Genomic DNA, 15,957 nt, shown 5'->3' with positions numbered 1-15,957 from the left:
TGTACGTGTTCGTGCTTTTTAACGGTTGGTGGCGGTGTGTCAGAAACCGCGAGTCCTATTTCCGTTGAAACAGTAGAAGAAGAAGAAGAAGACAGCCTCCCAGGAAGTTCAACCGGATAGACAGGTCTAATAATACATCCTCGGGATGGACCGTTGGTGTGTGCTGCTATAATATGAGATATTAAGCCATAAAAATATGAATTTAGTGGTATTTAAAATAGTATGATAATCAGTTGATTTTAAAGTGGACCTCGCGTACGGAAATGCCGTTGTTAATTCAAAAGAGAGGAGTTGACCGCATAAGCTCCACAGCGGAACTGTTCGACAAATATCCACATTTACAGGTTTGTTTCCAGAAAGTGTGGCTAAATTTAGCTTGCTGACAAACTGCTTGCTTTTATTAGTACTTTTCTGTAAGTAAACACTTTATGACAGGCTGACTGTTAATGTTAAAGTGAAATGGTAATTTTATGAACGGGATTTGGTTGAGACCTGATAGCAGTCGGAGATAATACAACAAACTGTCATAATTTTTTTCTGCTACATGTAGCTAAGGAAGTGTAACTTATTGTGCCCTAAAATGATATTTTAAACCTACTTAAAAAGAAAGAAATGGGAATATAACACACCTGACAGCTGACTAAGCTGGCAAATATTTTAAGATGTTAAAAAACTTTTGATGACTTCTGTATGGTTGTAATGGAATATAATTTTGACATACAAGGGGTGTTTACTTTTTTATTTAAAGATAAATTTAGTGAGTCCTTTCTGTCCTCAGCTGGAAGATAAGGCTTCATTTTCCTATTATATGACAACTATAAAACTTAATTGTGTTGTCAAATAATAAGACTAATATGATCCCAAAGATGAAGTTTTCTGTAGTCTTTATTGATAAATGTGAAGTAACACTGATGAAGATCTGAGCCTGATAGTCTTTTCCTTTCAGTATGACAAGTCCACAAAGCCTTGACATTTGTTTAGTTAGTTAGTTTTTTAGACAGTTCACCCTAAAATGAAAAATACCTATTTTCCTTCCACCTATAGTGCTATTTATTGATCTAGATAGTTTTGGTGTGCATTGCCAAGTGTTGGAGATATCTGCCGTAGAGATAAATGCTTTCTCTCCAGTACAATATAACTAGATGGCACTGGACTCGTGGTACTCAAAGTAAGGATAGACGGATACATCGGCCCGGCCGGTATATCGGGCCGATATTTGAGTTTTTTACTTGTATCGGCATTGGCCGATACGTGCATGGGTTCGCGGATTTATTTTTCCCTGGCAGGATTTACAGACAGGCATCCACAGGCAGCTCTGTGTTGCCGGAAGACCCTGCAGCGCACATGCAGCGAATCCTACTGTGTACAGTAGTTGTTGTTTTATTTATGCTTCAGCTTAAATATTTGTTTATTTTATAAAGACATTACTGGAAGATTTAAGAGTATTCTACCTGTTCTACCTCAACTTTCCATCTTGTTTTAGTATTTTTTACTGTTCAATAAATGTTTCTTATTTTAAACTTGAGACCTGTAATATTTGTTATCATTGTGTCATTTTTTTGATGTAAATTGAGGGAGCAAAAGCAGTATCGGCCCCAAATATCGGCTCAAGAAAATCGGCAGTCCATAATCGGTCATCGGCTAAGGGTGATGGAAAAAAATTAGTGTCGGCATCGGCCCTAAAAAATCCATATCGGTCTATCCCTAGCTCAAAGTGTCAAAAAATACATTTAAAAAACTCAACATCAATGTTTCTTTCCAAAAATCATGACCTGGGTATTAAAGATAGTCCACATGTCTTGTTGTGAGCAGTTTCATGCAGGAGCTATTTTCTTTCTGCCAAACTACACCCACCAACTATATCACTGTGCAAAAGGAAGCATGCATTTACTCATGGACAAGAGGCTCATGCCAGCTTGGGCTGTAATCTTAGCTAGCTCAGTGGTGCTAGGTGAGCTAGCAGAAGATGTATGCTTTCTTCTGCGTGGCAATACCGTTAGCAGGTGTAGTTTGGCAGAAAAAAAATAGTTCATATATGAAACTACTCACCACAAGGTCTGTGGATTATCTTGAGTAACCTGGTCATGACTTCTGGAAAGAGACATTGCTCTTGAGTTTTTCAAATGTATTTCTTTGCCGCTTTGAGTATATCATATAGTTCCATTATATTTGAAAAAAGGCAGACAGACTGTACGGCAAATTTCTCCAACACTCGACAGCTCTCACCAAAATTATCTAGATTGATAATAACACTTCATGTAAGGGGATTTTCTTTTTTCTTTTGGTGCGATCTGTCCCTTTTAAGTAACACATTTTTGCTGTGATGTCACAGGAAAATGCAAGAACATTTCGCTCCAGGCCACTTGTTGATGTCGACCCAAAGTGCCTCTTGTATGTCCAACAAAGAGAGTTTGCTGCAACGACACCAGCAGACAGTGAGTAAAGCCTGATGTTTGGAACAAATCATCTTAATATCAACCCATCTCTGTACTCAGCTCAGCCAAAGGTTATTATGAATTTTATTTGTAGATATTATATAGGCCAATAGCTATGAAAACTCGACAAATGTACCCTCGGGTTTGGTGAAAGTCACTTCAAAGAATAGGCCTCAGCCAAGTCAGTATTCAGCAATTACCAACAGAAGCCTCAGTGGTCTTTAATGTAGTAAGTTCAGATTCATGTTTATTTAATAAGGACTGTTGGGAGCTGTTTGATGTGAAGTTCTGCAATAACAACATTTGTTAGCCTCTTACTAACTCCCAGATAGCCATCACAATTCTGGATGACAATGATAATACATGTTTTTTATCTTGCCTATCACAGACTGTGTCTCAGTAATTGGATCTGATGATGCCACCACCTGCCATTTGGTTGTGCTGCGACACACCGGTAATGTTCTTTTAATTAGGTTCATACTGTGCGCCTTGTTCTGTCTGTGTATACACTGTAGTCAGGAATGACTTTTTAATGTCTGTCATGATTTGCTATTTCTTAGGAAGTGGAGCGGTTTGCCTTGCTCACTGTGATGGTTCCAGCACCTGGTCTGAAGTCCCACAACTCGTGAAAGCTGTGATGTCACTGAGTAACGTCAGCAAGGAGGGCAGGTATGAAACACACACACAAAAAAAACGTGCATAATAAAAGTGTACATCCTATCCAGATGTTTGTTATTTCCTTTACTTTCTGTTATGCAGACTTGAGCTCCACCTTGCCGGGGGATTTAATGATGAGTCAAAAACATCCCATAAACTCAGCCTTAACATACTGGGTATAGTCTTTCATATCACCTTGTGTCTCACTGTAATATTATACTGGCAGTGTTTGAGCTTTGTAACACTTAGAAAGATTCTTTTTACTTTACAGCAGCGTTCCAGAAACAGAAAGAGGATATTCATCTGGAAACATGTTGCATCACAGGTACCCTTGATACCTGTTTGACTAAAAATATTCTGCTAGTCAGTGCTTCATACCATTAACCCTCTCTGCTCTCTGTTTCTGTAGAAATGAATGACATTGTTGTTGATGAAACTCACAGGCCTGTAGTGTATGGGATAGGTAAGTGATAAATATGTTAGAGAGTGAGAACAATACTTTCGTGGTCCATGACCTGACCTCTAATATGTAATATGTCCTCTGCACAGGTGTAAATGTCAAAACAGGAGATGTGTTTCCTTCGTCCTTCCCTCGTAAAGGACCTGCAGAGGAGCTGCGATCAGCGAGGACCTTCACTGGGGGACAGGTACTACAAGATTCTAAAAAAACATTGTTAATGGAATAACTATTAAACAAATTTTTAAGTCTCTCTATGTCATGCAAAAACTTGTAGCCCCTTGTTTTATGTATTTTTTTTATAAGATTATAATAATAAACTGACAAAGAATACTGATTTCCCTCTAAATTAATAATGTTGTAATTGTTTTATTTAGTAAAATTAAAAAGGCACAGTCTCAATCCAAAGCGTATTAATAAAATGAATGTTTTTTTTCCCTTGCAGATGGCTGACATATATGACTCAAGTCGAGGGGTTGTTAAAATCGGCCCTTGCAAGTGGTCTCCAAATCTGGATATTGCCTTCTGGTTGTCACAAGATGATGACACAATATTAAAGGTAAGGGAGTGTGGAAGTAATTAAAGGTGATCTACTTCATTCTTTGTTATACTATACAATTTTTCATGCTTCACTCAAAGCCTCTATAACACTCAAAAAAGTGAGTGTAAAGCAGCAATCCAGTGGCTGTAGTCACAGACATTCTTGGAGTACTTTCAGAGAGCTTCTAACTTAGCCTAAAAGTTTCTAAAAAAGGAGTCCTACTTAAGGAGTGATATAGGAAAGTTCTCAGAGAAATTCTGGGTCTTTTGCAGCTTTAGTGAGCCTGCAAGGTGTGGACACCCAGTGGGAATGAAAAGAACTGCATCACAATATGAGACTGTGAAAGCGCTGTAATTGTTAGTGTGATCGTTCTGCTAATATAAGTTTGCAACAGACACAAATCATCCCTATCAGTGCCCCTTTGACCCTTCGAGCACAGCGCTCCCATTGACAAAAGCAGACAGAAAGAATTCCAAAACTACGCTGGCCTCAGGAAAAAATACCTTGGTGGACACAGCCTTTGAGAAAACATCATAATTCTAAAAATGTTCTTAGGATGTCGTCACTAAGAGCAACTCCTTGTACTAGGAAGCTTTGTGAATACAGCCCAAGAAAGTGCCTTAATACAAACTCTGACTCTGGTACGTCTCTCTTGTGCCCAGTACCTGTCCACCTCTCCGATGGCTGAGCCGCCACACTTTGTCCAGCACATGAAGACCACCATCCAGTTCCTGCTAGAACACCCCAACTCTGACAGCCTGTTCCCCGCGGGTCAACCACAGCTCTACCACAGGACCGAGACGGGCGACTGGGAGAGGGTTGTCTAGTTATAGATCCTCCTCCTAACTCTCACTGGACCTTAACATGGAACCTGACTGTTTTTTGGATCTCAGCTCAATGGATACACTGTGACCCATCCACCTGCTGTCTGTTTTCTGTTCATCGTGTCTTAACGTGGAGGCAGCTCCTCGGCTGGACCATACTCTATGTATGTATGTCTGTATGTTGAGTGACTCTCCTGACTCATCTGGCTGGTCCAGTAGAGAGAGCACAGGAAGTACAAGTGATTCTCTTTATGCCTGTAACAGTTAACTTTTCCACTCTTGTGAGGTGGTGTAAAATCTGCACCTTACACCACCTGCTGTGTTGCAGCAAGTCAAGGTTAATGTCCTACTGTGCTTATCTTTTCTGATTATAGGAGGCAATGATTAACATTATGTCCAGTTAAAAGACAGTAATTATACTTTGTATGATTTTGGCCCAAAATTACAACCTGTACTTTTTCCAAAGCATTTTTATTTTGGTTTCCTACCTTGCATGCACCCGTTGTTAGTTTACTAGTACTGTCAATCAGCTTGTAGAATTCAAACTTAATTTAATCGCCTTTTTATTTTTGTCTGTTGGTTAATGTTGTCAGTTAATGCATTGATGGGAAATCAAACTTTGCCCATCTCAAAACATTTCTGGAAGGTATTTAATCAATCTAAATTAAACTTAGATGGGCTTTGGAAATGTATGTATAAAATGTATTTAATGGGGGTTATGTTAGCACTTTGTTTAAAACAGTGAAGACAGCATTAATGCTACGCTCTGCGTTGTTGAAGAGTTGAGTAAAGTTTATTTTTCTCTACAAATGCACCTTCCTGATGAGAATGGAATATGATCTTTCATCGCGTACTCTACATACTGCTGTGTACTTGGCTATGAATGTTTTAGGGAACTGCATGTGCAAATGTGTGTAGTAATTTGCGAAGGATGATGTGGATTCTTGTCAAACGCAACAAAATATGGTTTTTCTAGCTTTGTCTTTTTTTTCCCAAATTGTAAAAATGGAAACACCACCATATACTGTATAAAACCTTTTCATCAGTTGTGTTATTCAGAAAGTTGCAAGGTGCTTAAAGCATTCAGTGCAACTTGTTGCAACTTGTGAACATACTGTACCTGTGGCTAAATAAATGTAAATGGTCACATGTGGTTTGAAATGCTCGTCTCTATGTTTTATGTACAGAGTGAATGAAGTTGAAGGCTGGATATGTTTGGGTTTTTTTTAGTTCAACATGTCAATAGAAGCATCTAGTGCCATTTGAGATCATTTTCATTTGTGGGTTTTACTACATATCACGTTACACATTAACATCTGGCAAATAAATTGGCTGGGCTGACATACCGTACAGTATAAGCCTATTGACTGATGAATAACAAGTAACAGTCCAGTTGATTTCAGTGCTGGTCGGGACACAGTTCAGGCACAAATACCCCTACCTGAGGAAAAACAAAACACAATCATAATTTTAAAATCTCTGCTTACTGAAATAGATGGTCTTAAAAAAATATTTAATTCAGCAAAAAGTGCTGAAAATGATCAATATATTGACCTACCCTACTGGAAACACAAATGAGGTAATATCTTGTGGAGGAATGGTGTTCATCCTTCCAATAGAGTTGGCATGGTGGCCTGACTCCATACAATGACACCTCATGTTTGTTTTCATTCATCACCCATCTGTACTTTGACCTCTTGAACAGTAGCACTTCATTTTATAATTTATAATTCACTCACCTCTCCACATGCCTCATGCAGTCCCTGCTTCCTGTCTATCAACTGCTGAGATCTCAGCTGTTCCTACTGAGTCACAGACACAATAAATGATTTCCAAAAAATGGTCATACTTTCATAAATGTGTGTGAAGTAGCACAGTGGGGCAGTCTCTCCTGTTTCTGAGGGTTTTTTTTTTTTTTTAACATAATGATAGTTTCTGGGCTGTAAAAAGTCAAGTCCAAAACTGTCCTCTGCAGAAGTGCATGGGACATGTCCCTTGTGTCCCCCCCATAAATTAAACTTCTGGTAACAACAGTACAGAAATGGTGCATGTCAAATATTTTTGAAGCACTTTGAAGGAATGCTTTTTAGGTTGTTTTATTTATTTTCCCCTAGATTTTTTTAAAACTTCCAAATTTGGAGGAATGTTTCCTTATTTAAAAAAGCACCAAAAATTACATTTAGCCTATCAAAGCCACAAATTGTAAAAACTGAAATTATCATTGCATTTTAAAATTTCTGTCAGTCCTTGGACACATCATGTGTGACAAACTTCCATCAGACGAAAAAAATCTGATCTTAAAATAATGATATTTCATGAAAAAAAAAATCTCTTTATTCCACATCTCTTTTAAAATTTGGCCAAAATTAAAGCATTAACTAACCGGCATGCATGACAAGCGTGAAAAAAACTCTTTTTAATTTTTTCAACTCCAGGATTTAGTCTTCTTTTAACTTTTAAACACCAAAAGCTAAGATTTAAAAACTGAATAACTAATTTACAGTAGAGGAAGGGTCATGCATTTTCCGCCAGTCACTCAAAGAAAAAATAATTATAGTTTCAGGGAGGGTCAAAACACAAACATACTGCACCCACCCACCTCTACTGATAAGTAAAGAACAGTCCCTTATGTAAATGAATGAATCAGCTATCAGATTTTTTAAACTCTCAAATATCAACATCTGTATTAGCCCAAAAATCCTGTATCAGTTGTTACATGTTACTTGACTGTCAGGTAGTGGATGATAAAGCCCTCTTTGTAAATTCACTAACATTTATAGCTTCCACTGAAAGTATCATGGAGGATATTAAACTGGGGTTTATTTCACTGAAGCTGCCCCTGGTTGATCTCTTGTTTCGCTCCGCCCTTGAACTCTAGAGCGCACTGTCAGTTTTTTCACGTAAAAAGGGGCGTAGTGATTTTACGCAGATAGAGCAGACCCAGCCGGTGGCGGACTGACAGACAGTCCCGTGCCGTTATGAGATGGTGTACGACCAGCCAGCAAGTATCCTATCTGAGATTATATGACTTCATGACATTCATAGTGCGAGAAACATATACACTTTGTCGTCGTTAAACTGTGTGAGCGTTTCGAAATCCGGACGTAAATGAAGAGCGAGATGACGCCGGTGTGATTTGACACATTAAGCTAACGTCACTTTAAGCTAACGTTACATTTTGCACAACACCTTTATTCAACTGGGCGGCTGTAACTGTAAAATAATGCGGCGGGTGTTTCGTCGGTTTCCGTGGGTCACCAATGTTACGTTGTACGGTTGTCTCTTCGCCGGAGGGGACTTCGTCCACCAGTGGTTCGCGCGAAGGGAGGAACTGGACTGGAGACAAACACGGAACGTCGCCGTGGTCGCGTTCAGTTTCCATGGCAACTTCAGTTTCTTCTGGATGCGGTTCCTGGAGCGAAGGTTTCCCGGGACTTCAGTCCGGATGGTGTTGAGGAAGCTGCTGATGGACCAGACGTTAGCGGCACCGCTGGCTACCAGTGTCTTCTACACAGGTCATTGGGCGCTGGGACGGGACGAGACACACACCAGGACACACTGAGCCTACCGGGCAGTTAATGGTTGACTTCAAGTCTGATCGCATATCTGTCAATTTGTAACTTAACTCGAATCCTGTAGTGCTCTTCTCATGTAGCGCAAAGACCAACAGTTGTTCATTGTCCTGTGAAACAAAGCTTGACAAGCAGAGGTCAGGTGAAAGTCATCACACTGGAGATAATATGCTCCAAGCAGATAACACTGGGTTTGAGATTGTCTTGAATGAGAGGTTCAGTAGAGTTAAGACTTGGACAGGGGTGCTCCCAGATATTTTTTACAGGGGTGGCCAGATGGGGCCACTGTCAATCTTGGGGTGGCACACCAAAACCAAAAGCTATAACAGTTATTGCAGCCTCCAAATAAGTTCAGACGCCATGACGGTAGATATGATGAACTCACTGTCTTTGGTTTAGTTTTACTCACTGTTTGATGATCCAGGAGCTTTGGTTGGTTGTAGAGGTGACTGATTTGCAGGAGGTTTGGAGAGTTGCAAGAAGACACTATAAACTAACTGTCTCCTTAAAAAAAAATGAAAACAAAACTCCCCAAACAAACAGGCCTTTACAGTTCAAATCAACGGGGTGTTAAACAACTTAATTAAACAATAAAAAGTAAGATTAACCAAAAATACACTCCACACTCCACACTCAGTTCAGCACACCTGCCTTTAATTTAAGGTTCCCTAGATGCCAGGTCAGGTGGCGCATTAGAGTGACTCAACAAACAATAGGAAAGTAGGACTTGCTAGAAATGGCTCTAACAGCTGAATAGCAGGGATTCCATTATGCTGTTGAAGTATTACAAGCAAGTTGAAAACTACATCGACAAGGAAAGTTAAAGAATTACATAGTGATATATTTTGGTATCTTATTTTGCGGTTAATATTACTAATTATTAATGTGCATAGACTAATAATAGTACAGTTGACACAGGCCTAATGGGTTCCACAACAACCCTGTTTTAATATTTGATGTATCTATGCATGTTAGGCGTCTGTCTATATAGTGTTTTTCTTCAGCAGGAAAATGGTGGCAGGGCGCTGGAGACGCTTCATGCCAGCGCTTCATAAAAAAGCACTCCAGTGCCTTTTTTGATGACCTCCTCAGCGTGGAAATGTTTCTATGACAACAATATCTTGACACTTGCATTAGTTAGGTAGCTAATGTAAAGCTGCATTAACAGAGGGTTGACTACACAGCTAACAACAAGCTTATTAGCACAACACTCGCCAGCAACATCCAGTGTCTGCTGATCGATCTACTCCCAAAAAATGAGCTTTTCTGTCTTTGTTGTGACAACAGATAGTAGCCTAGCAAAGGAGGCAGCAGTGACAACACTGACGTTAATATACAATCAACACTGTCTCACTGTTCTTCAAATAGGTTACATTTCCTCTTCCTTAAACAGCTTTAATCTAAAGTAAAGTGATTGTAAGGGAAAGAACATGCACTGGGAACAAGCCTCAAGTGTAGGGGAGACTCATGGGTACACACAGAACCCATTTTCATTCAGACATCTTGAGGTGGGAGTTCAAAGGACCTCTTTGAAAATAGCAATACCAGTTGTTCTCTCACCAACAAGCTATGCTGACATGGTTGGTACAAATGGATGCCTTTGGTTGTCTAGTTTCCTAAGATACCACTGCCTAGCTTAAAAAATGAGCGCGCCAATTCAGTAATGTAGGCCTCCATTTATCTTTGCTGGGGGGCCCAGTGGGGGTACAAGCAGGGGCCATGAGGCTTTACTTAGTCCCTTTGGGGATGTCACTGTACTTGGAGGATGTAAACCTTCTAACACCTTTATATTAAACCTAAATAATTAGTGTTGCACAAGAACTTGTAATACTATCAAATGCTTGCTTTGAAAGTCCTATTATATTACATTAGAAAAAGTAGTAGTTAGTACCACAAGAGTGCTTTAATTTGAATATCAAACAAATTTAAACAAGTATATGGATGATGCAGCAAAAAAAGCATGTAGTTACTAAAATCTTATAAATATGATGCCAAAAAAGCAAAGAGGAAAACAAAAAAATAGCTGTTGTTGTATTAACCTGATGTTAGATATCATTCTCAATGTGTTATACTCTGTTTTCAGTCAACTTGAACTCGGTGGAGTCAGCTGAGACAAAGGTCTGGACCCAGGCCCATTATTTGTACCAGTGTATCAGTAACACAGCTTGAGGAAACAGGATGTGACACATTGCTATAGTGGTTACCCTTCCTACTATATACTGTGTTTATGGTCCACTTAAACTGTCTCTAATGAAACTTCCATCAGTCAAATCATTTTCCAGCTGACAGTCAGAGGCTCAACTGTGCTGTGTCCTTTTTTCACCCAGGTGTCAGCTTCTTGGAGGGCAAGGAGGATATTTTTGAAGACTGCAGGGAAAAATTCCTGAACACATATAAGGTGAGTGGGAGCAGCAGGCTGTCACTGTGTGTGTCCGTCCTGCCAGCACCTTTAAGTGCTCGTGTGTGACATGGAGCCCAAGCTGTGAGGTGTTGTGACAGTTAACTTGTGCCTGAGTCAAAACAGATGAGAAATTGTGGTGTGCTCTCTGTGTGCAGACATCCAGAGCTGATGCTCAGTGTGTTTAGAAGACTGTATGGAAGCATTTGTGTGCATTATTTGGTTTTAGGAGCTCTGATTATAGCTTAATTTTTTATCATCATGTTTCAGCTGTGTCAGTAGAGGTTTTTCTTAGTGTTTGAATGATTTGTGCTTTCTCTCTTTTCAGACGGGGCTGATGTTCTGGCCATTTATGCAGGTAAATATTAACATCTCATGCACTGGTGTTAATTCTTGACCCTTGGGGACAATATGTTATGAAGAAAATCTAAGATCTAAGGTCCACTTGCTAATGATTCTGAGCTTTCAGTCATTTTCACAACCTCATGATAAACCTGACGTGTGGCTTAGTAAGTGGACCCTGTGGGCCGGTGGTACAGCTAACAGTTTACTTACTGACTTATATCACTGACGATACAAATTGTATGTATTTATGATAGATAAATGTATTTTTTATCATTAAAACACATTTTAAAGGCCATCCGATACTCCCACCCTCTACAGGTGTTGTGAAGTGGTTCAGTCCATCTAACAGAGAGCGGCTGTTACCCAATGCACAGAACATACAAGTGCTGCTAATGTAAACATGTGAGGCAGACTGCGGCCCGACTAGCTACGTCAGATTACCTCATCAAAAATCAGGGGCTCCTAAAACAAAGGTCAGGGTACAGAGGATCAGAGGTCAGGGTACAGAGGATCAACCATGTTAAGCTATTGTCAGAAAGGAGGGTAAATAATGTCCCAAAATTACGCTAAATTTTGGTGAGGGAAAAAGGAACATTGCCATGTTTCAAAATGGTGTATTTCAATGTTTCTGCATACTGGAGTCTCTGAACAGTCTTAAACTGAGAGTTTACAGCCATATACTCTTTACTATTTCAGTTCTGCTCGCAATTTGACCAATATTTGATTAAAGTAGCCTCAAGATTGAACGAATAAATGAGGGAAAAATTGTTCAACATGATTTGAGCTTATGATTTAACACCTTGCAGTCATTTTTTCAATCAATGTTTGATTTTACTTTTCTCTAATCATTTATTGGAGGGCATGTTTGGGGCCATGTGACTACCTCTGCTTTTCAGAACATAAGAACATAAGGTCTTAACACAGAGTAGATACAAAATACATGTCAAAATATGATTAATTGGATTATATTCCCAGGATATCCAACCCCCAGGAAAGTGTGTGGATGAGGGGCCCACTTTGGAAAATGTTGTCTATCTGCACATATTTCCTAATAGCTGGCCTGGCTTTGCGGTTTAGATTTTCTTCACTATTAAAATCTTACATTTTCAAACCCATTCCAAGTATAATTATAACACATATCTGGCAAAGTAAAGGCTGAATACTCAGCTCAGTCGCCAGAATGAAATGTTGGCATTGTTTGTCTCTACAAACCACGAATACTTTACATTTGCAAGTTTTATATATATCAAGTCAGCGTTTCTAACACAGCGGCTGCAGACCACTGTTTGAGACCAACAAACAACAAAACTGATTGTTATTTAGAGAGTCATTGCTGTGTTTCCTGCGGCTTTTTAGGCACCAAACATGGGTGTTTTGTAGTGACCCATCGCTATTTTTCCACTGGTGATAGTGCCATGAAATGCGGCGTTTTTTACAGAGACCTTGCTCCTTGTCCTGCTGCGATTGTGCCACGAAAGCTGGGTATTTTAAGCCAAAGCATGATCTTTTCCTAACCATAACCAAGTGTTTTTTGTGCATACGTTAACCACAGTGTTGGTGAAATGTATGGTTTCTGCTACATTGCAATGTGCAATTCGTGGTCTGCAGAAACGTACAATGCCCAATAGTTGCTCTGGCAACAGGGTCGAAATTCTATGTGACATCTCACAACAACACGTCCATATGATTTATTTATTTTAAGAAACTAATATATCTGAATCATTTATGGATATGTAAAAATGTAATATACAAGTACAATGATTTAATTTCACTATCTGTCTCCCTCAGTTTCTGAACTTTGCCTTGGTGCCTCTGTACGTGCGGACCACCTTCACCGGCTGCTGTGCCTTCGTCTGGGCCACCTTCCTTTGCTTCTCACGTCAGAGTGGCGACGGCACAGCCGGTGCTGCTCTGGCATGGATGTTCCCTCCTAAAGAGGACGAAGCAGAGTCCGCACAGGAGAAAGTAGACTCCAAGGACAAGATAGAAGCTTCCAAAGAGGGAACAGCTGCATCTAAACCTACTCAGAAGTGAAGTATGTAGAATCAGTTGTTTTAATGATCAAAACAGGCAGAGGTCTGAACGGGAGACAGCTGGTTCAGTGGATGGCAAACCTCTTGATGCTCTAAGGTGCTTTGGGAAACAGCGCCCAGCCAATGGAATGTATATACAGTATCCTTATCAATATGCATATCACCTCAGTGAGAAAATCCTACTTTTCCGCCTAAAAGTGAATCGTTGCTATATTTATTATCAGATTTTGTTTTTATAAATGAAGCCTTCTGTTCACAATAGTGTTTCCCTATTTAATTGGACCATACGTAATGATACTGGAATGATTTATGAGGACTTCCATGTCTGGGAAGGAAGCTGTGATGATGGGAACGTGTATGGTTGATGTTCCACATTCCTCTGTTGTACATCTAAAAACTAGAGGGATTTCCACAGTGTGGAGTGGCAGCTAACTCATAACCTTAGACTTTTAATTTCATAAAATTGGACAAATTTGTAAACATTTTAAAGGTCTAGTGTGTATAATTTAGGGGCACTTAGCGGTGATGTTGCAGATTGCAGCCAACTGAAACACCTCCCACATGCCATGCGTGTAGGAGAACTACGACGGCGGACGCAAATGGCCTTATCTAGAGCCAGTGTTTGGTTTGTCTGTTCAGGGACTCTGGAGAAGAGGACCTGCTCTGTATGTAGATATAATCGGCTCATTTTAAATTTACAAGATCACTACAATTCTTAGTTTCAGGTGATTATACACTAATGAAAACATAGTTATGAATATTATATTTCATTTCTGCCCACAGATGCCCCTAAATCCTACACACTGGACCTTTTCATATCACTCTGTTTATTTTTAGTGCTTCCACTGTTATCTGTAACTGCAACAGAGTGCCTGATCTCTAAGGACTGTCTGCTTTGGTTACAGTTTACACTCTGGTACAAGACGTGCTAGATACACATGCACACAGGTACCAATACTCTGTTGTATAATAGAGCATATCTGTTTGTTATTGATTTATAGGTAGGTACTTTATGCATGAAACAACAAAAACATATCTGGAAACACACTTTAGATTTCCACATTTCCAACCATTATCCCTTTATGTCTGCATATTGTGGCGATGAGATACTACTGAAGAAGACTTTGAGTCCATTAATGACTAACGAAGGTCGTCTCAGACATCCATTTACTTGAATGTGGAAATGCTGCCTGCCTGTTGTCGTACTTTATGTTAATGTGATACTGTGGAGTGCTCTCTGTTATGTCTCTTTGCATCATTTCCCAAATTTTTAAAACTTTACCTCTTTGTGAAAATGTAACTTTATAAGTCTCCTTGCCTGCAGTGGTTCTTGACGTCAGAAGCCTCCGCACAGTTTCTATAGAGGTCATTTTTATATATAGCTCAGTACAAGAGCTGACTGTTATTCCTATATATAGAGTTTTAAAAAAAGGTTCGCTCTTTTGTCTCAGGCAGGTAATTAACAAAGGAAACAACAGTTGATTCATTTGTGTTTCCAAGCATCATTGAAATTCCTGGTGTCACAGAGAGATGTCTTTTTTTGGGCTGATGTAATGGAGTCTAAAATGGAGTCTCCAATGATGCATTTTGAAGTAGCATATGCAAGAGACACTCAGTGATTGTATTATGTGATCTATCTCACAGGACTAGTGTTTGAATTGGGGTGCAGAAAAACGATGCAATCACTGCAGCTGTTTGATCCCTTTTATCAGACATCAAAGTATGATCACGCATTATAAGTTAATTTACTTACAATAATAACTTATTACTGTTGAGTGTTTGTTTCTAATTAGCCATGTATTTATTCTGAGATTTGTACACTGCTTTAGCACAGTCTGACATTTCTGCCTCTGTGTTTTGGTCGGTTTTGATGTTGTCCTACAGAGAAGATTTTATGAAAGAAGAAGAGACGAAAAATGTAGCTTCCTAGACAAAAACTGGCAACAATTTGTACCATATTTGCCAAAAATAGAGACAGAACAATCAGCTCGGAGATGAAGTAATGCACACTTTAAGTAGGCTAAGCAAGTAATTTACTGTCCCCTACAAAAACAAGCATTCCTGGGATTCTGTTGCAAAAAAATCCCATTTACAGCTGTATTACATTTAAGTAAAAGACAAGACAAGAAAGAAAGTCAACACAAACTGCAATAAATACCTTCACAAGCTGTTCTTTGACAGTTTACCAGCACTGCAGCCCAGGATTTAAGTTAAATAAATTATATTTAGAGGTTGATTTCGAGGACCATTCACAGGATTTGAGTGTAATAGACAAAGGCTGTATTTACTGTAGTCTATTTAAAGGAAGTGTTGCTGCGTATTTGTACATTATGTTTGCTTAAACTAATATTTGCATTACACAAGTCGGTTCAGTGCCACGTGAGGTGCCACAATCAGAGGATCCCCCAAACAAAATCCTGCTGGGTCCCCAAAAGTCAGGAGCTGGCCCTGGATATCACAAAGAACTACAGTTTGATCAGTGCTGTTGACTGTAATAATGTATTTAAAAATTTGATTTGATCACATTTTGCACAAAAGTTGCACTGATTGAGGTAGAGATAAATATTGTTGAATAAATTGAAATAATCCCTTTGACTCACTGTGTGTTTACTGATCATTTGCAACATAAGATAAATCAGTGTTACTGATCGGGGGTCACACACTTGAAACTAGATTTGATTTTCGTGTGCTCACA

General features: G+C 39.3%; 2 protein-coding genes across 2 annotated transcripts; both read left to right on the top strand.

Annotated features, from left to right (window-relative positions):
- The first annotated feature begins 87 nt into the window (after window positions 1–87).
- ntan1 (N-terminal asparagine amidase) lies at window positions 88–6,161 on the top strand. The gene is made up of 10 exons (XM_049572293.1): window positions 88–344; window positions 2,333–2,435; window positions 2,824–2,889; window positions 2,996–3,104; window positions 3,195–3,268; window positions 3,364–3,417; window positions 3,502–3,555; window positions 3,642–3,739; window positions 3,995–4,108; window positions 4,753–6,161. Exons 1-10 carry the CDS (start codon window positions 264–266, stop codon window positions 4,915–4,917), a joined length of 918 nt encoding a protein of 305 aa, XP_049428250.1. The 5' UTR covers window positions 88–263; the 3' UTR covers window positions 4,918–6,161.
- Window positions 6,162–7,832: 1,671 nt separating this feature from the next.
- LOC125886201 (mpv17-like protein) lies at window positions 7,833–15,850 on the top strand. The gene is made up of 4 exons (XM_049572211.1): window positions 7,833–8,429; window positions 10,814–10,884; window positions 11,213–11,242; window positions 13,018–15,850. The coding sequence occupies exons 1-4, from the start codon at window positions 8,138–8,140 to the stop codon at window positions 13,261–13,263; spliced, it is 639 nt and encodes a 212-aa protein (XP_049428168.1). The 5' UTR covers window positions 7,833–8,137; the 3' UTR covers window positions 13,264–15,850.
- The last annotated feature ends 107 nt before the right edge of the window (window positions 15,851–15,957 follow it).

The sequence above is a fragment of the Epinephelus fuscoguttatus genome, linkage group LG3 (assembly GCF_011397635.1).
Source record: "Epinephelus fuscoguttatus linkage group LG3, E.fuscoguttatus.final_Chr_v1".
In the NCBI taxonomy this organism is placed as follows: domain Eukaryota; kingdom Metazoa; phylum Chordata; class Actinopteri; order Perciformes; family Serranidae; genus Epinephelus; species Epinephelus fuscoguttatus.
The sequence above is the reverse complement of the archived record's forward strand: the minus strand, read 5'-3'. Positions and strand labels throughout refer to the sequence as shown.

Excerpts from the sequence above, each read along its gene's own strand:
- ntan1 (XM_049572293.1), top strand. The coding sequence starts at position 264 with ATGCCGTTGTTAATTCAAAAGAGAGGAGTTGACCGCATAAGCTCCACA. Across the intron at positions 2,436-2,823 it reads TGCAACGACACCAGCAGACA|ACTGTGTCTCAGTAATTGGA; the intron begins GTGAGTAAAGCC and ends TGCCTATCACAG. Across the intron at positions 3,418-3,501 it reads GGAAACATGTTGCATCACAG|AAATGAATGACATTGTTGTT; the intron begins GTACCCTTGATA and ends CTGTTTCTGTAG.
- LOC125886201 (XM_049572211.1), top strand. The coding sequence starts at position 8,138 with ATGCGGCGGGTGTTTCGTCGGTTTCCGTGGGTCACCAATGTTACGTTG. Across the intron at positions 10,885-11,212 it reads AATTCCTGAACACATATAAG|ACGGGGCTGATGTTCTGGCC; the intron begins GTGAGTGGGAGC and ends CTCTCTTTTCAG. Across the intron at positions 11,243-13,017 it reads TGTTCTGGCCATTTATGCAG|TTTCTGAACTTTGCCTTGGT; the intron begins GTAAATATTAAC and ends TGTCTCCCTCAG.